The sequence below is a fragment of the Budorcas taxicolor genome, chromosome 18 (genome assembly GCF_023091745.1).
Source record: "Budorcas taxicolor isolate Tak-1 chromosome 18, Takin1.1, whole genome shotgun sequence".
Lineage (NCBI taxonomy): Eukaryota > Metazoa > Chordata > Mammalia > Artiodactyla > Bovidae > Budorcas > Budorcas taxicolor.
In genome coordinates this window covers 50,371,391-50,393,040 of record NC_068927.1, presented here as the reverse complement: position 1 = coordinate 50,393,040, position 21,650 = coordinate 50,371,391, and the positions used below count along the sequence as shown (strand labels likewise).

Genomic DNA, 21,650 nt, shown 5'->3' with positions numbered 1-21,650 from the left:
ATCATTCGGAGAAGGCGATGGCACCCTACTCCAGTACTCTTACCTGGAAAATCCCATGAATGGAGGAGCCTGGTGGGCTACAGTCCATGGGGTCGCTAAGAGTCTGACATGACTGAGCGACTTCACTTTCACTTTTCACTTTCATGCATTGGAGAAGGAAATGGCAACCCACTCCAGTGTTCTTGCCTGGAGAATCCCAGGGAGGGGGAGCCTGGTGGGCTGCCGTCTATGGGGTCGCACAGAGTCGGACATGACTGAAGCGACTTAGCAGCAGCAGCAGTGAGCATCATTGGGGTGAGAAGGGCATCTGTCCTTTAACAGCCTTTGCAGCCAGTGATCTGCCCCCAAGTGGGCTTCCTCACTACTTCCTGCTGAGCAAACTGTTAAGAACATCATTACACACTTGATCAAGGAGTAGTTTCACCAGTTTTCTTTATAAAAGGAACTTGGGAGGACTTCCCTGGCAGCTCTGGTAAAGAATCCACCTGCCAATGCAGGAGACACGGGTTTTGCTGCCCTGAAGATCTCACACGGGGTGGAGCAGCTACGTTGTATGCCACAGCTATGGAACTTGTGCTCTGGAGCCCGTGCACTACAGCTGAGAGAGTAGCCCTGCTCTGCAACTAGAGAAAACCTGTGCGGCAACGAAGACTCAGCACTGTCAGAAACCGGGAAAGGAACTTGGGATTTACTGTATGTTTGCCCTACTGATGAAACAGGAGCCACGTGGCCGTGAAGCTGGGCTGCACTGATGAGAATGTTTACGACAGGACAACCTTGTGGGATGGTACTCAGGTGTAGAAAATAGATATTACACACAGAGGTATGGTTGGTGGAGCTCCACTAGGTGCCAGGCGAAGTATTGTTGGATTGTCTTCACACCATCCCTGTGAGGTGGGTGGCAGGCAGGTATCTTCACCGTAGCTGCTGAGAAAGTTAGTGTAGTGGCAAAATAACCACCTCACCAAGTTTTGCATTGAAGCTGGAGTTACTAATAACAGCCTGACTGGGTTTGACTGGCATTAACCTAAACATCCCCAGGAGGGCAGCACTGTCCCAAGGCATGCCGCAGCCAGCCGACCTTACTTTCCCTCTTTAAGCCTGTCCTAATTAGAGCTTACAGAAGGCAGGCTGTAGTAGACCAACAAGAAAGGTATTCATGAGGAGGCGTTGGAGCTGGGGCCGTGAGGCAGAGGTAGGAGCTGGGCAGGCAGGAGGGATGGAGTTTGGGGGCAGGGACCAGGAGGGGCCAAGGCAGGCCTAGTGCCCAGGGTTTTCCCACAGGGCCCAGAGACCCCCTTAATTTGAGGCTCCTGGCTCCTTCCCAGAGGCACAGCTGGGACACATCTGGAAGTGGCGAAGGGGGCTCGCCTCCTTCCTCGCTCCAGGCCTTGGCGTAGACAGCCCCCTTCGCCCTCCCTGCTGCCGCCTCCTCAAATACCGAGAATTCCGGCGCTGCTGGGAGCCTGGGCCAGGCTGGGAACTTTCCTCAAGCTGGGAGTGTGCAGCTGGGGGCGGAAGCGGGGAGGGCCAGCCTCAGTCCTGACCTTTGGGAGGCTGCAGTGGAGCAGGTCCAGGCCAAGGAGCCCAAATCAGCCTATGCCCTGGTGTATGGCATCGTACCCACTCAATAAATAACTGAATGGAAGCCAGCAGCTAACATTTACTGAGCCAGGCCTTGTTCACTTTATCTAGCTAATGATCAGTAATTACTTAGGGACTTTGGAGTACCAGGCTTCAAGCCTCTTGTGGGCAAGTTGTTCCCTGTTGTACCCCCAGTGGCAAGAATAGCACCTGACAAAGACAGTCAAGAGTGCTGACTCAGGCTTGGCTGTGTGGTTGAATCCCATCTCTGCGCCTTCCCACTCACGTGACTGGGCAAGTATCCTCTGCCTGAGTTTCCTCATCTCTCAAGTGGGGATTACAGATCCTCACTTGCCTGTTAGGGATATTGAGGACTCAAAGGGAATGAGCTGAAATAGTGACTAATGCCTGTGGTATGTAGCTTAGAACTCAGTAACAGCATTTTTTGCTGTTAACTGATTGTTAAAACCAGATTCTTGGGCTCCTGCCTTGGGCGTTCTGATTTCATGAGTTGGGACTGGATCCTGGGGCATCTAATTTGATCACGGCCTTAGTAAGTCAGGGGGCTTCCCTCATTGCTCAGTTGGTAAAGAATCAGGCTTAAACACGTTTGGGAAGTAAGGATATGCTCACTGAATCTTTACGATGATCCTATAAAGGCGGATACTCTTGTCCTCATCATACAGATGAGGCAACCAGGCTGGGGGCGGGGGGTTTCCATACTAAGTCCTGGAAAAGCTGGGGCTTCAACTCAGCCATGGTGCTGTGGTGTCTCAGAGAATTCCAGGGAAGACTGAGTGAGATCTAGAACACAAGTTAAGTGCTCAATGAAAGAAGCTAAGATTACCAAAGAGACTTAACCTGTGCTGCTTACTGGGCCTTCCACTGCTGTGACGGGGACAGAACGATCTTAGAATAAAAGCCTTTGTCTCACGACCTGAGTGACTTGGAGGTGGGGGTTCACTGAGGCACTGTAGAGGTCCCCCAACTAGAAAGAGGCCAGGTAAAAGGATCAATACAAGAACTGGATGGATGGGTATAGAAACTGAATACTTAGGAGGGTGGAGAGTGGTTGCCAAGAGAACTCAGGCAGATGTGGGACACTTTTCCCAGAATCCCAAACCACAATCCATTCTGGTGTTAGCATGGAACTGTCTCTGAAGTTTTGTAGTACCAAGACCCAGAAGAATCCAGGTAAGGAAGGATGGATTGAAAGAGATTAAAATGGCTGGCTGGCTGGTGGTAGAGATGGTTAAATGGCTGGTTGGCTTGATGGACTAGGAGATGACTGAATGATGAAATGTATGAACGAATGAATGGACAGCAATGGGAATATGGAGGGACGAATGGATGAATAGAGTTGGCTGGAGAAGGCAGACAGGTGGGGTAATGGATGGTAGATTTATGGAGGAATGGGTGCTAGATGGGGGGTGGGGTAGGATGATGGATGAAAAGGGTGAAGATAGCTGAATAAAGCAAGTCTATGGGTAGGATAATGGATTTGAAGACAGATGGACAGAGAGGGAGATGATGGAGAGACAGCTGGGTGGATAGAATTGGCTATGAAGATGAGACCACTGGATGATAGTGGGACACATAAACTGAATAAACTGCTAAAGGAAGAACTTCAAGGGATTTGCTTGGGAAACCCTTTTTTTTGGCGGCGGGGTTGGGGGGGACTTCTTAACTTGGCTTTCCTGGGTAGGCATTAAGCAGCTTATAAACCTTCTGAACTCATAAACCCAACTGTAATGGATCCAGTTTTCAGTAACTCTCAAAGGAGTCTGAGATTCCCCAAATTTTCAGAACAACTGATTTGTGCCTTATCAGACCTTCCTATTCATTGTTGCCTTCTGACATCCCCACTGCCTCCAGAATGGGAAAAGACACATAATTCCATATTAGTTAACAAAATATTAATGACATCCCCTTCCCCATCCCTGTTGGGTTAATCCAGGTAAGTAACAAGGGCCATTCTCCAAAGATTCCAGGTGTCTGCAAGCTGCAGCAATTTTTAGACCTGTGTTCAGTGTCTGGACTTCTGGGTGAATTCTGAGGGTCTCTGGCATCTGGTTGAAGTCTTTGCTTTTCAAGGAGCCTGACATCCTGACTCACATGTGGAAAGGGGCATCGGGGCCCCCCTGGGCTCTGCGGAGACCCACAGATTCTTGAGGGGTTGCCAAGAGAGCAGGATGGTTCAACCTGACCTGGGCCTTGGCTGGCCGCAGCCGCCCGCCACCTCCGACATGGATGTTGACCGTGGTGGCATAGCTGAGCCTCCGGGCTGGGGGTGGTGGGGGCTGGGGCTGGGGTGGCGGTGAAGGTGCCCGTGATGTGGGAGCAGAGGAGGACCAAGGGCCTCGGGAGGCTGGAGGAGCCTCTCCTCCAGGCCCCTGTCGCCGAGCCAGGCTCTGGCTGATGTACGAAGCTGCCAGGTATCTTGAAAGGGCAGCCGCATTGGGGCCCAGGAGCTTCCGTGTCGGGGGTGGGGGACTGTGGGGTGGGGTCAAGTCTGAAGACTCTGATCTGGCAGCGTGAGAGACCGAGGGGCCTCCTTGTTTGGCCAAAAGCATGGTGGTCTGGACTGGGGTGGGTAACAGGCCCTGAGTGTCCATAGGGCCTCCTTGCTCAGGCAAAGGTGCGGTGGCTGGAACCTGGTCATTCGTGAGGCCCTTCTGTTCCAACAAAGGTGTCAGCTTCTGAACCTGGAGGTCTGTGAGGCTTTGTTCCTGAAGCCAAGGTGCAGCGGCACGACCCTGGATGTCTCGGAGGCCTCCCTGCTGGGGCAAAGGCAGGAGGGCTTGGACCTGGGAGTCTGTGTCCGTGAGGCTTGCTGTCTGGGGCAAAGGTGTGGCAGCTGGAACCTGAAAATCGGGGGGTTCCTGGGGCAAGGACGGTGGGGCATCAGCTGGGTTCTGACGGTCCAAGCGGCCTCTGTGTACAGGCAAAGGTGAGGTACCCGGAACCTGAATGTCTGGGAGGTCACGCTGCAAGGGCAGTGGGGTGTCAGCTGGGATCTGAGGGTCCAGGCTGTTTCTGTGTATGAGCGAAGGATTGACGGCTGGCCCACAGGCAGTAGCTGGGGACTGAACATCCCTGGAGCCTCCTGGCTTAGTTACAGGGGTGTTGGTTGGGCTCTGGCTGTCCCAGCAGCCTTCTTGCTTGGGTGCAGGACTGGTGGCTGAAACCGTGACATCAGAGGAACTGCCCCGCTTGGGTGAAGCTGGGTTGGTGGGAAGCTGGACGTCCACGTGGCCTCTTTGCTCAGGAGATGAGGTGCTAGAAGGAACCTGAGTACCCACGTGGTCTCTATGCTCCTGCAAAGCAGTGGCAGCTGGCACTTGGATTTCCAGGTGGCCTCGATCTGGTGAAATTGTAATAGCTGCAGCCTGGCTATCTGGGGGGTCTTCCTCTTCCAGCAAAGGTGTGGTGGCTGGAATCTGGGTATTCCAGAGGCTTCCTTGCTCAGGCAGGGGGGTAGCAGCTGGAACCTGGAGGCTCAGATGGTCTTGCTCAGGCAAACTTGAAACATGTAGACCCTGGCTGTCCTGGCAGCCTCCCTGCTTAGTCAAGGGTGTGGCAGCTTGAACCCGGGCAGCAGGGCTGAGGGAGACAGATTCCTGGGCACAGGTCAGAGGGAAGGCCAGCTCACACACCAGCACATGTCCAAAGGCAGGCAGGGGTCCTGCATGCAAAGACAGATGGGTTGAGTTAGGACAGATCCCCCAGCTGGGGCCACCTCTGCTGACCATATACCTGGACCTCACCTGGCTCGGCCTGCTCCTGGGACAGGCCAGGTAACAGCTGCGGCTGGGCCAGAGCCCGAGGCCTGCGGCGGGGTGCGTTGGCCGATGCCCGGGTCTCAGCCCGCTGCATGTGCTGGATCCGCTCGCTGTAAAGCCGGGCCAACTCTCGCACTCGGGATGCTGACCTCTCCGAAGTCGGGACTCCCGCCTTCCCTCCTGCACTGCCACTGCCTCCACTCAGGTCCGAGTCTTCCAGGATCACCAGTGGCTCAGGAAAACCCGGCCGGGCCAGCTGCCCCTGCTCCAGGGCCTGCCAGGCGCTCCGGATTTCAGAGCAAGAGCGGAACTCCAACTCATGTGAGAATCCCTGATCCCGGGTGACATCTTGGGGCTGGAATTCTGGGAATGATCCTCCTTCATCCTCCTCTCGCCCTGCCCTGCCTTCTGAGGAGGGCTCGCCCAGTTTTCCAGAAGTGCTTCCGGGGAAAAGTTCTCTCCGGGTGGCTAGAGTCTCATCCAGCTCCTGCGGGGGTCCCTGGAGCCAGGAGTCACAGGGGAGTGGGCGGGCAGCGCTGGAAAGACTAGGAATGTCAGGGACGCTAGGAATGGCTGGAAGGCAGGGCATTTCAAAAACACTGGAAATGTCAGAGAGGCTGGGGAGGCGGGGCATCTGGGGAATTTCAGAAAGGCTGGGCACTTCAGGGAGGCTGGGTCTGTCGGGGCTTTTGGAAAGGCTGGGAATGTCAGCAATTTCAGCCGCACTGGAACCCTCGAGCCCCTCCAGGACATGGAGTGGGGAAGGCTCCCGTTCATCCATGTCCAGTTCTTCTTCCTCCTCCTCTTCTGAAGAGTCTCGGCTGGGCAGGCCTTGGAATGTGAGGGTGTCACTGTCGCCTGGCACTTGGGAGTCTCCGGGGAACTTGGGAACATCATGGGGTGGCTGTAGGGGGCCCTGAGGAAGCCAAAAGGTGTCAGCGTGGGTTGGCCCCCTGAATCCCAGGCTACGCCCACCCAGGCCTGGAGCCCCAAGGACATTGGGAGGGGACGCCTGGCTCACCCCCGGATCTCGAAGGCCTCTTTGGTTCAGGAGCTCCAGGATTTCTTCAGTGATTGAGGGCCCAGAAGGGTCCAGCGTGGGGGGTCCTGTGTCCTCCAGGTCCTCAGGGGGTCCAGAAGTGGGACTTGGTGGCTGAGGCTCCAGGGGCGGGTAGAGCTCCCCTGCACTGCCGGTGTGCTGTGAGGAAGGCAAGGAAGGAGGGCGGGAGTCTGGGGGCCCCAATCCCCTCCCTCAGAGGACAGGGCCTCATCACCTTCTTCAGACCGGGGACTTGGGAACTCAAGTTCCCTCCCCCAATAGACCCAGGAGTACGCGTTGTGGAATGTTTCTCACCTTGAGTCTAGGCTTAGCTGGGGAGGAAGAGATGAGAAAGAGGAAAGAGTGAGATGGAGGAACAAGTGTTATTCCTTGTTATTGATGAGTGGCCCCATCACCCCTCCTTCACGACGCCCGCGAGGCCCAGGGAACAGACACGGGCGCACCAGGCTGGGCTGGGCAGTCACTCACCGCTGTGTGGCAACAGGACGTAAAGGTCCTTTAGAGGCTCTAAGAGGAAGACACAGTGATGTCAGGGCCCACTCCCCCACATGACACCAAGTTCACTCTTAGGGGAGGGTACTCACCAGACTGTCTGCGGCCGCGACGGGTAGCGGTGGGTCCTGGTGATGGAGCTGTGGGGAGAGGTAGATTGGAACCCTGTTAGGACCCCCACTCCAGGTTCCTGGGGGAGGGATGAGGGGGAACCTCAGGGTTCCATCTCCTTTACCTGTGTTCCGTCGTCCAGGAGTGAAACTTCTAGCATCTCGCGGGCAGGGAGACCCAAGTGGGGGTGTAAGGGGCTCTGGGATAGGCTTGCTTTTAGGAGCACCTACAGGAAGAGATTTGGAGCTAATATTCTACTTTTTCTTTGAAGCGATTCCTCTACTGTCACATCCTCCCAACCCGAGGTCCCGACTCACAGTGCAGGCTGTTTTCAAGGAGGACTTGTTTTGCCTGAAAAAGATAAGCATGAGGGTTGAGGGGGCTGGGCCCTGAGAACCCCAGGCTCGGTCTGATTAAAGGGTGCTGCTACCTGTCAGGTGCCTTACATGACTGATACTGACGAATCCTCCCCACAGCCCTATGAAGTTGGTGCTATTATTCCTCCACGTGAGGAAGCTGAAGCCAGAGAGGTTAAGTTACTTGCCCAGAATCACACAGCAGGGATGTTGTGGAGCTAGGACTGAAACCCAGGTAACCCAACTTTGAATGTAACTATCATGCTGTAAGACTGCGCCCCCAACCCCGTCCCTGGCACTCAGGGTCTTTCAGTGCTATTGAGTTGGGGGGCCTTCCCAAATGGCGCAGTGGTAAAAGAATCCTCCTGCCCATGCAGGAGATGCAAAGAGACGCAGGTTCAACCTCTGGGTCGGCAAGATCCCTTAGAGATGGCAGCCCACTCCAGTCTTCCTGATTGGGAAATCCCACGGACAGAGGAGCCTGGTGGGCTATAGTTCAGGGTGGTCACAAAGACTTGGACATGACTGAGAGTGCATGCATGGGTCCCCAGCACCCTGAGGACCCCCTAGTGGTGGTAGGAACTGTACCTTGGCAGGGATGGAGGCGGGGTGGTTCTCAAAGAAGAGGCGCTGGAGACAGTGAATCCACAGCCTCTTCTCTTCTTGGTTCCTGGCCTGGGGGTGGGGTGAGGTGGGGGTGGAATTGGGAGCCAGTTGTGAGGTCTAGGGACTTGGGGGCCGGGAAATCCCCGCCTGCCCAGCCCCACCCTATGCTCACCTGGAGCAGGTGCCTGTGCTTGGGAATGGTCAGATCGGACACCTTGAACCCTAGAGGGTCTCGAGGGTTCTCGCTCACACTCAGGTTGCAGCACTGGGTGAGGGGCAGAGAGACACCTCAGACTCATCCATGTACCCCTCAAGTGTATCTGAGCCCCCTCCTCCTAAAAGATGTCCCCTTTGCAGCTTCCCTGGTGGCTCAGTGGTAAAGAATCTGCAGGCCAGTGCAGGAGACCTGGGTTTGATCCCTAATCAGGGAAGATCCCACATGCCACGGAATAGCCCCTGCACCACAACTATTAAGCCTGCGCTCTACAGCCTGCAAGCCGCAACCACTGAGTTCACATACCACAACTCTTGAAGCCCCTGCGCCCCAGAGCCTGTACTCCACAATAAGAGACGCCACCGTGCCTCAACTGGGCAAAAGCTCTCACAGTAATCAAGACCTAGCGCACCCGTAAATAAATAAAAGATGTCCCCTTCCCACCCCGTCAACCCTCCCCACCAGGCTGGGCTCAGCTCTCCCTCACCAGCCCTCCCACTCTCATCTGGGTCAAAAAGACGTGACTGCAGAGTAGTGTAGATGCTTGCCTGGTGGGCAGATCCAGGTCCTCCCCTTCTAGGTCCACATCACCTCTGCATAGCTCTGACCCTGCCTGCCTTTCCTTATTAAACCCTACCTTGCTCCTCGACTCAAGGAAACGTGGTCCTTTTAAGCGAGTTGCCCACTCGTGTATACCCTGCCCCTAGCCACGCCTTTGGCTCTACAGCTCTGTATAGAATACACCTAGCAGGCAACATCCGGCCCCGCCCCCATTCCTGAACTCACAAAGATGTGGCCCTTGTAGGTGTATTCCGGTCCCCGGCGCTTGGCCACGAGCAGCATCCGTGAGAACAGAAAGAGCAGCCGTTCACCCCCTCGGAGTCGGGGGCCGCTCCCTCCACCACCTCGGAATGCGCCCTCCAGCACTAGCTCCCCAAAAGCGCTGAGGTCCGGACCGGTCCAGCCGCCCAGGCGCCGTTGCACCTCCTGCCAGGACCCCAGGAACACACCGGTTGGCAGTGCACGCAAATCAAGACAGGGTGGTTAGCAAGCAGACTGTGAGGTCCCAGTCCACCCCAAGGCTCTGACCGACCCCCCGCCGGAGGCCCTCAGGTCCACCATGCCCCCCCCCCGGCCCACGGCGGGTCCCAGCCCTCTCCCAGGGTCACCTGGAGGCGCGCAGCATGCTCCTGCTTGCGTTTCATGTCATTGATGTACCAGGCGACCGCTGTCATGGACACAATAGCCTCCTCCACCATCTCGCGGCCCCCGGCATCCGGGCCCTCTGCCCAGTGCTTGCCCAGCTCCTGGAGGGCAGGCGCCCAGGGAGAGGAAGACGAACAGAAGAAGGGAGAGACGAACAGAGAGAGAGAGACAGAGACAGAGACAGAGAGAGGCAGGGGCAGAGATGGAGAGCCGGAGACCGAGAGAGAGACAAGCAAGCAAAGACAGGAAGTGAAGTCAGCGGGCGCCAGCCCCCACTGCTAACAAGACACTGCCCCAGAGCTGGCCCAGTTTCTAGGGACCAGAGGCCTCCCTGGTCCTGGCTGGCCCAGCTTTCCCAGGGTCCACACTCCAGATGCACCACCAGGTGGCCAACGGACAGGACCCCGCCCCTCCCCAGGCAGCCCCCCCGGGGGCCCACAGCTGACCTGCAGCAGCAGATGGTACTTGAGGATGCGCTGGACAGGCTTCAACAGGAAGCTCTGCAGGGGCAGCGAGTGATGGAGCTGGGCCTGGCGCTCTTGCAGCCACATGGCTGCTGGCGGGGACAGTGACAGCTCCCGGAGTAGGGCCAGGGAGCTGGGGACACAGCACAGGTCAGGGGGATGGGCAGCTACAGTGGGCCAGGCTGGGAGGGGTCAGGGAGTGACCAGGGTTTGGGAACGCTCAGGGGCTGGTTGAGGTTAGGGAGAAGGCGGACATGGTCGCGGTCCGGCAGTGTTGGGACTTGACTGGGTTGGGGTAGGGGGTGCTCGGCTAGCGCGCATCAACTTGTGGGGCACAGCCTGGGCCCAACAGGTGCTTCTCAGTCCTCACCTCGGGTAGTTCATGCAGTACAATGTGTAGATGTCGAAATCCTCGCTCTGTGGGCAACAAGGGAATCAGGGAGACGTCAGTGCCCAACTCCTCAGGACCCCTCCCTCCAAGCCTAGCCCAGGCCTGCTCCCCTCCCACCCTAACCCCCTTACCCAGGCCCCAGCCTCACCCTCTGCACAAAGCACTCGGCGATGCCCCCGGCGCTGCTGCTGCCCTCCAGGTCTTCCAGGAGCTCACTGGGGAGGGGCAGAGAGAAAGGGTGAAGGACCACCCTGCCCCCACACACCCACCCCGAGAGGACACCAGAAGGCTGGGCTTTGGTGGGCTGCCAGGATGGGATGTCACGTCCACATGAAGGGTCCTCTGATCACGACGTGGGAGGTAGCAACCTGCTCAGATGCTGTCCTTGGGCAGCATCATGTTCCTCCGCCTGAGATCTTGTCACAGGCAGCATGAGCCTTGGGGATCTCATGGGGCACAGCCCGGGAAAGGGGTGTCAGGACCGTTAGAGCTGCGATAATCTTAAGATCCTATTGTGACCCTGAAAACTTGTCGTGACTCACAAACCTCCCACAAGAACTTTATGTGTAATTAGGGAATTCCCTGGTGGTCCAGTGGTTAGACTAGGTGCCTTCACTGCTGGGTCCAGGTTTGGTCCCTGGTTGGAGAACTAAGATCCCGAAATGCAAGCGGTGAGGCCAAAAAAAAAGTGTAATTAAGCGTCATCAGAGGATGAGACGGCTGGATGGCATCACCGACTCAGTGCATATGAGTCTGAGCACGCTCCGGGAGATGGTGAAGCACAGGAAAGCCTGGTGTGCTGCAGTTCATGGGGTCGCAAAGAGTCGGACACGATGGAGCGACTGAACAACAACAAGTGTCATTAAGACACGTAGGTGTCACGCTTTCCTGGAACTCTAGCACCCTCCGCACTGGGGGGCCAACCATCCTGGTTTGTCTGGACTGTGGGGTTTCCCAGGATGAGTCACACAAATGCTCACACTGTCATGATCCTCAGCCTGCACAGGAGTCTTTGATTCACTGTGCTCCATGATCTGACATGGCGCTAGCCCCATCTCATTGCCTGGATCCATCCTGATATTTGGACCTCATCTGGGTTCTCATTCCCCATCGTGATCCCTGCCCAATATCATAAGACCCCATGTTCCAGTCTGGACAGGGCACTGTTGGGTGCCAAGGTTTGGGTTAGAACACAGCCTCTCTTCCTGAGCTCCCTAGCCCACCCCCCTGCCCACCCCACCCATCCCTGACCTGCTGAACTCGTAGATGTCCTCGATGTTGGCAAACAGTGTGCCCACCTGCTCCGCACTCAGCCCCAGAACCCCGCCATCCAGCAGAGGGCCCAGGTAGTCCTGTGGGAATGACTGGGGTTATGGGGGTGGAAGGGCTGGCCCAGGTCCCCACGGCACTGGGATGCCCTCCCGCCTCACCTCCACGATGCTTCGGAGGTCCCGGACGTAGGCCCGCTCTGTCTCCACAATCTCACGGGCCACACGCTCCAGCCTCGAGGGTTTCGAAGAACCCGAGGTCCCCACGGGCGACAGATGCAGGCGGATGGGGGGCCCTGGAAGGGGCTCTGGCCTCGAGGCTGAGCAGGCTGGGGTGGGGCCCGGAGCCGGGTCCCCCTCAGAGCCCACAGTGCTCAAGGACGTGGAGCTCCCAGAACCTCGTGGGGAGGTCATGGCGGGGGTGGCAGGGGCTCCTGGGGTTGTGGAACAAGCCATCAGGGGGGCTCCTCAACTGAGTAAGTGCACTCAGCCCCCAAAACTCACCCACCCCTGATCAACATCTCTCTAACCAGCTCCCCTCTCTAATCAGCCCTGTCCTCTCCAGGCAGGGTCCTCTCTGAACTGCTGACCCCCATTCCTTGAATCCACCTCCATGTGTCATCCTGGGAGAACTTTATTATTTAGCCTGACTCTTTTACTCTCACGAGGATAATCCCATTCCTGCCCTCAGGGTAAAGTCCAAACTCCTGAGATCCAAAGGGCCCTCTGCAAGGTGGCCATTAGAGACCTTTCCAGTGTGTACTTCTCTCAAGACACACCACTTCTTACCCTTTGGGCTCCAGGCACACTCAGCTTCTCTGGGTTACTCAAATAAGCAGCCTCTTCTCACCTCTCTGCCCCTGCGCAGAATACGCTTCCTGCCCTCTCTCAATTCACCCCACCTAATCTTTCAATTCTCAGTTTAGATATCCCCCTCCTCCAGGAAGCCTCCCTTGATCTCCCAGACAGGGGTCCGACTGCCCTCTGAGCTCTCCCCATCCCAGCCAGCCCTGACCACTGTGTGCTGGGCTTCCCTCAGGGCCTCAGGATGAGTCCCTCTCCCTACCGGACCTGGAGCTCTGTGCAGGAGGGCCAAGGTTGTCTTGGTCAGCCTGTGTTGCCTGCACTGGGTCACCCTGGGAGGCTGTAGGGTCTTGAATGAAAGAATGAATGCCCAGCAGGCTCCACCCCTCCCTCACCCGCTCACCTGTCCGAGGGTCACACACAGCGGCACAGTCACACACTTCACCTCTGTGGCCGAGGCTAGGGCTGGGTTTGGACAGGCCCAGTCCACGGGCTCCCTCGGGCATGGCTGAGTGGCTCAGCGGCTTCTGCAGAAAGACCCCCTTCTGGGATACCAGGACCCCATAGACTTTCCGGTCTCCACAACGTCCCACCCCCGTGAGAGTTAGGAGGATGGTCTGATTCCAGGGAGGGGGCCCTGGGAGAAACTAATCGGGGAGACAGTCGCAAAGTGATAGAAAGAGGGGAGCAAGGAGAGAGAACACAGAAAAAAACGGGAAGGGTGAAACAAAGAAGAGTGAAGCGAACAAGAGTCGCCCAAGCTGTGAGTCTGGTCTGTCTGGGGCCGGAGGTTCAGGGATCCTGGGAACGTTTGGGCTCCGGTTGGAGCCGAGGGCGAGGGGCAGGGCTGGGAAAAAGCCGTGGGCGGGAGGCCGCGGGGTCCCAGGGGAGGGCGGAGGAGGCTGGGGGACCGGATGCCAGGGTCCTGCAGACGGCTTCCTCCCCCACCGAGGGCTGCGAGTCGGGGCGCTGGCCCTGAGTCCTCGACCCCTTTCAGTCAAGTCCCTCCGAGATCCGCTCACTGTCCCCACAGCCGCAGCGCCTCCCCACAGCCCTCTAGCCCCCAACTCCCCGCCGGCGCCTCCGCTCGCCCCCCGCCGGCACGCCCCCTCATTGTTCAGCGGCTGCGGCGCCGCCCCCTCCCCCAGCCCTTCGGGGCCCCTCGCCTCCCCCCTCACCTCCCCGGGAGTCTCCAGCCCCGAACCGAGGCAGCCCGGTTCCTATTTGACCCTAGCACGGCCCCCGGGGAGGCGCAGAGCCGACACTCTCGGGTCTCTGCAAGTCAGGGGTGTGAACTTCGGGCTCTCCGGCTCCGGGAACCAGAATCCGGGGTCTCTCGGAAAACCGGGAGCAGTGGTCCAGATTTCTTTCGTCCTCTAAACGGAAGATGCTGGGAGCCTCGACGCTCGAGTCTCAGATAGGGGTGCTGGGAACCCAAATTCCTGAGTCTTCTAGACGGGGTCGTGGGGTGGGGGGAGGGCTGGATTCCTGAGTTCCCTAACTCTAAGAGCAGGGGTTAAACTACTTCCAGACAGGAGCGCAGAGAGTCCCAAATTCCAGGGTCCTCTTTTAGTGGGCGCTTCAGCCCCCAACGGGCTGGATGAGGCTCTAGGAGTCCGTATCCCAAGTTCCTCCAGTCCCGGGAGTTTTGGGCTCAGCTTTCTGGGAAAAACTCTGGAGGGAATCTCCGGTCTGAGATCCTAAGTTCTTCGAAACCGGCTGCAGGAAGCTCGGCCTCCAGGGTCGCGCGGGGCTGATGTCCCGGACTCCTGGCTCCTCCTCCAGGAGGGGGCGCTGGGCACCTGGATATCTGGGGTCCTCTAGCCTGCCTGGACGCTGGGGCCTGGGCTTCGGGGTCTCTCAGGACGCCGGTGCAGAATTTCGGACGGCTGGAGTCTGCAACTGTAGACCCCTCAGGCTTCGGGATGGCTGGCACCGGGAACTGGCGGCGGCGGCGGCGCCACATCTGTGGCTGGAGAGTCCGGTCCCAGCGGTGGGGCGGGGGGCGGTCGCCTGGGGCTTCCCCTCCCCCCCCGCCGGGCTCATATCCTGTTCCCGCCCGCAGGGGGGAGGGGCCGCCTTCCGGCCGGCCAGCCCGCAAAGGGTTAAGACCCCTCCTCCCTGGATTCTGAATATTGATGAGAAGGCGGTCCCGGACAGGCTACACCCCCACATACCAAAAGCCTCGCAGACTTTTCCCTTTTACAGCAAGAGCCTTCCAGGCGTGAGAAGCCGGAACTGGTAACGCACTTTCTCCTATCGGCCAATCCAAAGATTCCTATTTGTATATGCAAAGTAGAGGCGGGGCTAGCCTCCAAGGTCACGTGGTCAGGAATGACTGAAGGACTCCGCGGCGCAGGGGTGCGGCCGAAGCTCCAGTGGCGCAATCGGTTAGCGCGCGGTACTTATATGGCAGTGCGAGCGGAGCGATGCCGAGGTTGTGAGTTCGATCCTCACCTGGAGCAGTTTTTCATTTTCTCTTACCAATTTATAAATTTATTCTTATTAATCAACCTAAACATTTATGTCACTTAAAAGAATAAACATTTCGATCGTCGGAATTTTTAGGCTGGAAAGAATCCTGGGACTGGTGAAAGATCGGTTAGGGAGTGTTTTCTATTGTGGGGATGTGCAGTTTTCCTCTTCGTCACCAGGGGGTGGTGTTGCCTCTTAGATATCTGGGAGTTTGGGTCTAAATCTCAGTTTAAGAATTTTGTAGATGTGTCAGGCAGTGTCAGTTCTCGGCAAACTATGTAAGTGACACTGTCTCTTTGTCCATCTTTTTCTATCTTGGATTTTCTTCTTCCAGTTTTATCGCGATATATATAATCGCTGTTAGTTCAAGGTGAACAAAATAATGTTAGATACATGTAAATTGTGAAATAATTACAATGTTTAATTAACATCAATTACCTCAGTTACTATCGTGTGTGTGTGTATGTGTGTGTGTGTGTGTTGTTCTCTCTCCTCGTTTCTGAATCGATTATTTTTTTCAATAAATTCTGAAGCTTGTGACCACTATGTGACTGGTTCCTGTTTGGGGTTTAGATGTGAGTGATACAGCAGTGACCAAGACAAAGTCCCTGCCTCTGAGGATTTGACACTCGAATGTGAAGGGTTGTGGGGGGGGGGGCGGCTGATTGCTATAAACCTAAGATCTAAGTAATTTTATATGTTAGGTGGTGATAATAAACATCATGGAAAAAGTAGAGCAAGGTAGGGAGGAAGGGGGTTGCAATAATAGTAGTCAGGGACCATCTCTGAGAAAACATTTGAGCAGAGACCTGAAGAAGGGGAGCAAGCTGTTGGGATACTTCGGGGAGTACAACAGAAACAGCCAGTGCAAAGGCCCTGTGGCTGAGGTGTACCGGCAAAAGCCATGACTAGAGCAAGAGTGACCAAAGATGAGAGCCAGGCTGTGTAGGCGATTAGGACTTAGGACTTTGGCATTACTGTGTTCTGACTGAGGTGTCATGATAGTTTCCCTTTGGTTGTTTAGCGGGGAAGTGGGGAAGAGACTGAAGCTACGGGCAGGTGGGGCCAGAGAAGAGTCAGGAGGGTGGGCTGTAACATCTCTTTAGAAAGTGAATCAGACAGGGTTGCTGTTGGTTTGGATTGTGGCTTTGAGGGAAAAAATGTTAAGAGGACCGGCTCTCTGCACTGGTAACTCGTGGCAGGTGCTGTTTTCTCAAACAAGGGTTTATTAGTTTACTTCCAAGGGGCAGAGTATCTGTTTTTTTGCAAAGGGAAGAACTCTTTGTGTTACTTCTTGTTCTTTTAGTGTCTGTATATATCTGCGTAGCTTGCGCTTCCTCTCCAACATTTCTAGGTTTCTGTCTCTCTCTTTCCCCAGCCCTTTCCCAAAAAGAAGCGCGGAGATGGGAGGGCTTCGTGGGAAAGGAGATCAAAGGTTAGGGCCCACCAGTGGGCTACGGGAGAGGGCCAAGCAGTGAGAGGTCAAGGAGGCATGAGGATGGGAGGGGAAGAGACGAGCACTCTAGGAGGGAATGGGGTACGGCAGAAATGGGCTGAGGAGGGAGGTGGAACCAAGGGGAAGAAGAGTGTAGGCAGGGAGAGAGGAGTGGAGAGGAAAGGAAAGGGAGCGAGAAGAGGAAGGGAACTGGAAAGGAAGAGAACAGGGGATAGAGGGCGGAGGATGGGGGCAAGAAGGAAAGGAAAGTAAAAAGAGGAAGGGGAGACAAGTGCTGGGGGGAGGGGAAGAACTGGAGAGGGTGGGGAAGTAGGGGAGGGGAAGAGTGGCGCAGGAGGGTCTGGCGAGGAGGAACTGAAAGGGGGGAGGAGGGCGGAGGTGGGGAGAGGAGAGGGAAGATGGGGTAGAGGAAAACCAGGGGTAAGCAGAGAAACAGGGGTCGAAGCGGGAGGAGGCCGCGACGGAAGGGGGCGGGGCGCAGGCGCTGACGCTGGGCAGCTTCCGGGCTCGGAGCGCCGGGCTCCTCCGCCCCAGGGTGGTTCCCGCCGCCTCTTGCCTTGTATGGTCCGAGGACGCGGCCCTCCCGGGAGCCCCGCCCCGACCGAAACCCACCCTCCCTGGCCTCGCGATCGCCGACTCCCACCCCGCCTGGGGCGAGAGACCGCGAGTTTCCACGGCTCAGAAAAGTCGAGATTCCGCAATCCCGAGCCTCCCGAATCCCGACAGCCAAGATTTTGGTATTCGAGATTCAAGGGGCCCGGAAAGCCAGAGTCTACAGTTCTGCGATTCTTCAAACGTTCTAGTGTTAGGTCTCCAGAAGACCAAGTCTGAGATTCCCCAGTGTTGAGATTCTAGAATCCTGAGGCTTTCAAGACGCCTCCCCCAAGATTCCGAAAACCTGCGTATGCCCACACTCTGTGGACCCCAGGACGCCCCGGCTTCCGAGACGACCCCTCCCCCACCCGCCGCGCCGGCCGCCTGCCTTCGCCCGCCCTGGGCTCGCGCCCCAGCACATTCCGTCCTCCCCACTCCGCCCCGCCCTCCTCCCTCGGCCCCGTGGGGACGGAAACATCTCGTCCCCGCCCGCGCCCTGCCGAGAGCTGGGTCGAGGAGTCGGGCAGGACAGGAGTTTCAGCGCCCCCCACGCCCCGGGAACTGGCTCTCCCGGCTCCTCTCGGGTGATCTCACCTGGCCCCGCCCTCTCAGGTGAACGGCTGGGCCCGGTGACGTCATTTCCTGCCAGGTAAGTGCCGCCAGCGCCTGGGCTCTGGGTAGGTTTGGAGGAGCTACCCGAGGCTGATTCCAGTTTCTAAAAAAGGCCACACCGTCCACCCCTCCCATCTTACTCCCTCAAGACCGCACAACAGCCGGGATTCCAATTTACACGCAGATTTTATTTAAAAATTCCAGAAAACCACAAAAATAAATTTTTAACAATATATATTACTTAATATATTATAGTGTATACTTATAACAATAATTATTCCATCGTTTCCAATATTACAAAAAGAGGAAGAAAAATACAAGGGAAGCAGACGACCCAATATATATAAATACTATAAAATCTATTAGAATAAATAAAGTCGTCATAAATAAAGGGCCCAAAGGCGGGGGTGGGAGAGCCGGGCGTTGGCAATGGCTTTGGCTACTTGCTTTTGGAGGAAGTTTGAGCACCAGGATTCCCTTTCAGGTGAGGCTCCAATCACCAGACACTGGAGCCTCAGGATCTAAGAAGAACTGGAAGGGGGCATTGGGGGCTTATTATTCACAGCATTGGGCAGGGGTGAAGTTGAAGAGGCTTACTACCTCCCTCAAACTTGCTACATTTTTTTAAAAGACCCCATAAAACACTCCTTCCCAAACAGCCTGCACGCTGAGGACCTGCCCCAGCGTGGGGGTCAGGGGAGTGAGTTAATGCACTTTGGAAGGTGGGGAGAACTACATGATTACGAGTCCCTCAGTTCCCTACAGCCCCGGGACCCTTTGTGGAACCCACGCACAAGAGAAATGGCCCCCCTTAAGATCCAGCTGATCTGTACTAGGCAGGCACTTGTCACTCCGAAACGGAGATACGATTGAAGATGGGAAGTCGCCGAGGGGCGGCAGGTGGCTGAGGTGGCCCAAAAACCCCAGCCTCAAAGACAGGTGAGTCGGATCCCCCCAGGCTGCTGCCGCTGCTGGCATATTCGTCGGGATCAGATCCCAGGGAGTGTGCAGAAGGGCTCCGAGCTAGGCCACCCACAGGCCCCCAGACGCTGTTGGGGGTGGCCCTTCGGCAGGAAGGGCAACAGGCTGGGGTGGGGTCCCTTCGGGACACAGGTGTCCCGGGGGCAGCAGAGAAAGCAGAGGGTGAAAGTGGAAGGTCCCCGGGTGGCGGTGGTGGGGAGCTGGAGGGCGAGAAGGACCATGAGGGCACGGAAGGGCCTGCTAAGCTTGCTGGTGGTGGCGAGGTTCGGCGGCCCGAGGGCAGCCCTGAGAAGCTGATGCTCTGGCGCAGCACATGGGGATGGCCGGGGGCAGCCAGGTCCTCGCTGGGGTTGTGGATGAAGTGGCAGCGCGAACCGTAGGGGCAGCGACCCTGGAGGTAGAACTTGTGGCAGAGCTCCGTCTTATACTTGGGGTGGCGACTGGGCTGGCGCAGCTCACCCAGGCCATGGGCAAACTGGCACTTGGCCCCATAGCGGCAGCGCCCGCTTTCTGAGAAGGTCCGACATAGTTCAGTCTTGTAGCGGGATGAGGTGGTGGGAGTCGCGGTAGGCGAGGTGGGTGAGGGCGACAGCTCCGAGCTGGGTCGAGGAGCCAGGGGCGCAAAGCCTGGGGGTGGGGGCACCCAGCCGCAGCTGCGACCCTCCACCAGGCTGGTGGAGCGGCCAGGCAGGCGGGCAGCGGCCTCAGGCAGGCTGGAGTCGGATGAGCTGAGGCTCCAGGGTCCCGAGGAAGCCCAGCTGGTGCTGGACTCAGTCTCTCCGAGGTCGGATGGCAGTTCAGGGCTCAGCGACAGGAGGCTCTGTGGAAACAACGATCGGTTAAGACACCGAAAATACAGGGTGACGCCCCGCCCCAGCTGCAGGGCAACCAAGGGCTTGCCAGTCCGGTTTGTGGGCTCCCGGCCTCAGCCCCACCCGCCCTAAGGGAAAAAAAACAACTCGGGTTCCGGATCTCAAGGATCCCGATTTGGAGGTTTATTCGCGATTTAAGCTCATCCCGAGGGACCCACTAATCTCGGCTCCCCCGGCTGGATCAGAGGGGCCCTAAAGTCAGGACAGACTGCTGTTCTCCAATTTTTTAAGCCTCTGGGCCTCTCGGGATCTGACCCCGCTCATCGGTTTCTCCAATTTCACAAGTGGAACAGCGGGCAAAATTAAGCCAGGAGTCCGGATCTCTTCGGGTTTAGAGTTCCAAGATCCTCTGGGGCAGGGAGCGAAGAGACAGAAGTCAGCTCCCGCTCACCCTGAGACTCCAGCCCCAGAAACGCCTCCGCGCAAAACCGCGCCCTCAGCAACTACTCGGGTAATCCAGGTGTGGGGGCCATTTCCGCCTCCAGACAGCCCCGGTCTGAGAAAAGTTCTCCAGCTTTCCATCTCCGAGGGCCACCCCACTCGTGTTGGGGCCGAGATCAGAAAGCCACAGGCTCCATTTCCATCCCCAGAGGATCACACTGATCTGATACGGGAGGCAGGAACCCCGGGCCGGTGTGAAGCGCTAAAGAGTTCCAGTTTGAGAAGGGAAACCGGTGCGGGGAGGGCGGGTCCGGGGCAGGAATTTGTTTGCGGCCCTAGAAAGCCCTGGTTTGAGAAGGGAGTCAGGTGTTGCGGACGTCGGGGTGCCGATCAGTTGGGGGGCTCACCTTGTAGATGGCGGCGAGATCCATGGCGGCGCAGATGGCCGAAGGATGTAGAGACGACGGAAAGTGGGAGCGCTGAAGTCACGCTGCGGTGGAGTGGAAGAGCCGCCACTTTTATTCCACCAGAGGGGAGGCGGGGCCAAGGGGAGTTGGCCCCCGGGAGGGCGGGGCGAGGAGGGGCGCTTCCCGGACGCGCGCCCCCAGCGCAGCACGGCCGGCCCGGGTTCGGAGCCCTTCCGCCTGGATCCCGGCCCGAATTCGCCTGAGCGGGGCCCGCGGGCGGTCGCGACCCCGCGGGGAGTGCGTGAGGTGGGGGGTGGGGGTGTCGGCCCAGTTTTCAAGGCTGGAGACTGAGGCGCGGAGAAGGGAACAGGGACGGAGGTGGGGGCAGGGCTCCCGGGGGAATTGACAAGGGCAGAGGCGGAGAGGGCGTGCGCGCGCGACAATGATCGACAGGGGCGGGGAGAGGCGAACCGGGAGCAAGAGAGAAATGGAGGGACGCAAAGAGAAAAACATGGGGACACACACACACGGGGGGGGAGCTACGCACACAGGGAGACATGCACAGAGCGGGGGAGACAGGGTGAGGAGAGGAGGGGAGGTGGGAAGGCAGAGCTTGAAAAGAGACGTAGACAGTCCCCAAAGAGACAAATTCAGAGCGAGAAGCGGGAGGGAGGGAGAGTCATACAGAGAGAAGGGGCGAAAACTGGAAGAAACAAACATCCACAGACAGAAATCCGCAGGAGCAAAACAGTGAGAGAAGAGCCTCCCCAATCCTGGACGGTCTTGCTCCCGAACTGCCCAGATCCTGAGACCTGGACCGCCCTCTTTGCTCCCACTCACGAGGATTGGGGGTGAGGTGGGGTCCCAGACACCTGGTGAGGTTGGAAAGGGGCCTCATTTCCCAAATACAGCACCGCTGTGTCCTCTCACCCTCACACAAATAATGGCGCTTCTGATGGCTTCCTCTGGGCTAGGCACAATTGCAGAAAGTGTCTTACATACATTAACTCAAGGAGGTATTATGCCCATTTTAAACATAGGGAAACCCAGGCATGAAGAGGCCAAGTTATTCTGTTAGTGAATGGCATTAGCTTAATATCAGGGCCTTAAATCATATTAAAGGGAGTTTGCACTCAAGAAAACTCAAGATTGGAAAGGGGGAGATCTTTTATTATGATGGAGGGTTTCTTTGCTGGAAAGCTGTCTCAAATGGAAGAAATGGATCATCCCCAACTGATGGTCGGATGGGACTCTCATAAAGGGATGTGCCTTGAAAGAACTCTGCGTTTGCAGAAATCACTCCCCTCATTGACACGTCTTTTATTGTAAAGGAGTTGCCCTGAGTGATGCTCTCTTAAGATACGGTAAAAACACTAATTTTTAAAGGGGGTCTCCAGAGCTGGCTGCCCTGACTGAAAATACGGTGGTAGAAATAAATCATTGCCACGGAGTGCAGTTATTATGGTGGAAAGTTCATTCTTGCAGGTTGTGACTGCGGACTGCGGGCTTGTATTGAGGTGGGGAGATTCTGCTA

The 21,650-nt window shown here is 57.0% G+C and overlaps 2 protein-coding genes and 1 non-coding gene across 3 annotated transcripts; 1 reads left to right on the top strand and 2 right to left on the bottom strand.

The window, feature by feature from the left end:
- Positions 1-3,493: 3,493 nt before the first annotated feature.
- Positions 3,494-13,270, bottom strand: PLEKHG2 (pleckstrin homology and RhoGEF domain containing G2). Its single transcript, XM_052656038.1, has 18 exons — positions 12,742-13,270; positions 11,697-11,968; positions 11,518-11,618; positions 10,415-10,481; positions 10,246-10,292; positions 9,858-10,008; positions 9,375-9,512; positions 8,992-9,192; positions 8,164-8,256; positions 7,974-8,060; positions 7,347-7,380; positions 7,154-7,255; positions 7,011-7,058; positions 6,895-6,933; positions 6,721-6,737; positions 6,388-6,564; positions 5,352-6,282; positions 3,494-5,269 (listed from the first exon to the last, which is right to left on the bottom strand). The coding sequence occupies exons 1-18, from the start codon at positions 12,842-12,844 to the stop codon at positions 3,696-3,698; spliced, it is 4,182 nt and encodes a 1,393-aa protein (XP_052511998.1). The 5' UTR covers positions 12,845-13,270; the 3' UTR covers positions 3,494-3,695.
- Positions 13,271-14,710: 1,440 nt separating this feature from the next.
- Positions 14,711-14,803, top strand: TRNAI-UAU (transfer RNA isoleucine (anticodon UAU)). Its single transcript is given in 2 exon segments — positions 14,711-14,748; positions 14,768-14,803. It is a non-coding gene; the product is annotated as a tRNA-Ile (tRNA).
- A 2,918-nt stretch (positions 14,804-17,721) lies between these two features.
- ZFP36 (ZFP36 ring finger protein) lies at positions 17,722-20,232 on the bottom strand. The gene is made up of 2 exons (XM_052655724.1): positions 20,117-20,232; positions 17,722-19,276 (listed from the first exon to the last, which is right to left on the bottom strand). The coding sequence occupies exons 1-2, from the start codon at positions 20,138-20,140 to the stop codon at positions 18,323-18,325; spliced, it is 978 nt and encodes a 325-aa protein (XP_052511684.1). The 5' UTR covers positions 20,141-20,232; the 3' UTR covers positions 17,722-18,322.
- Positions 20,233-21,650: the final 1,418 nt, after the last annotated feature.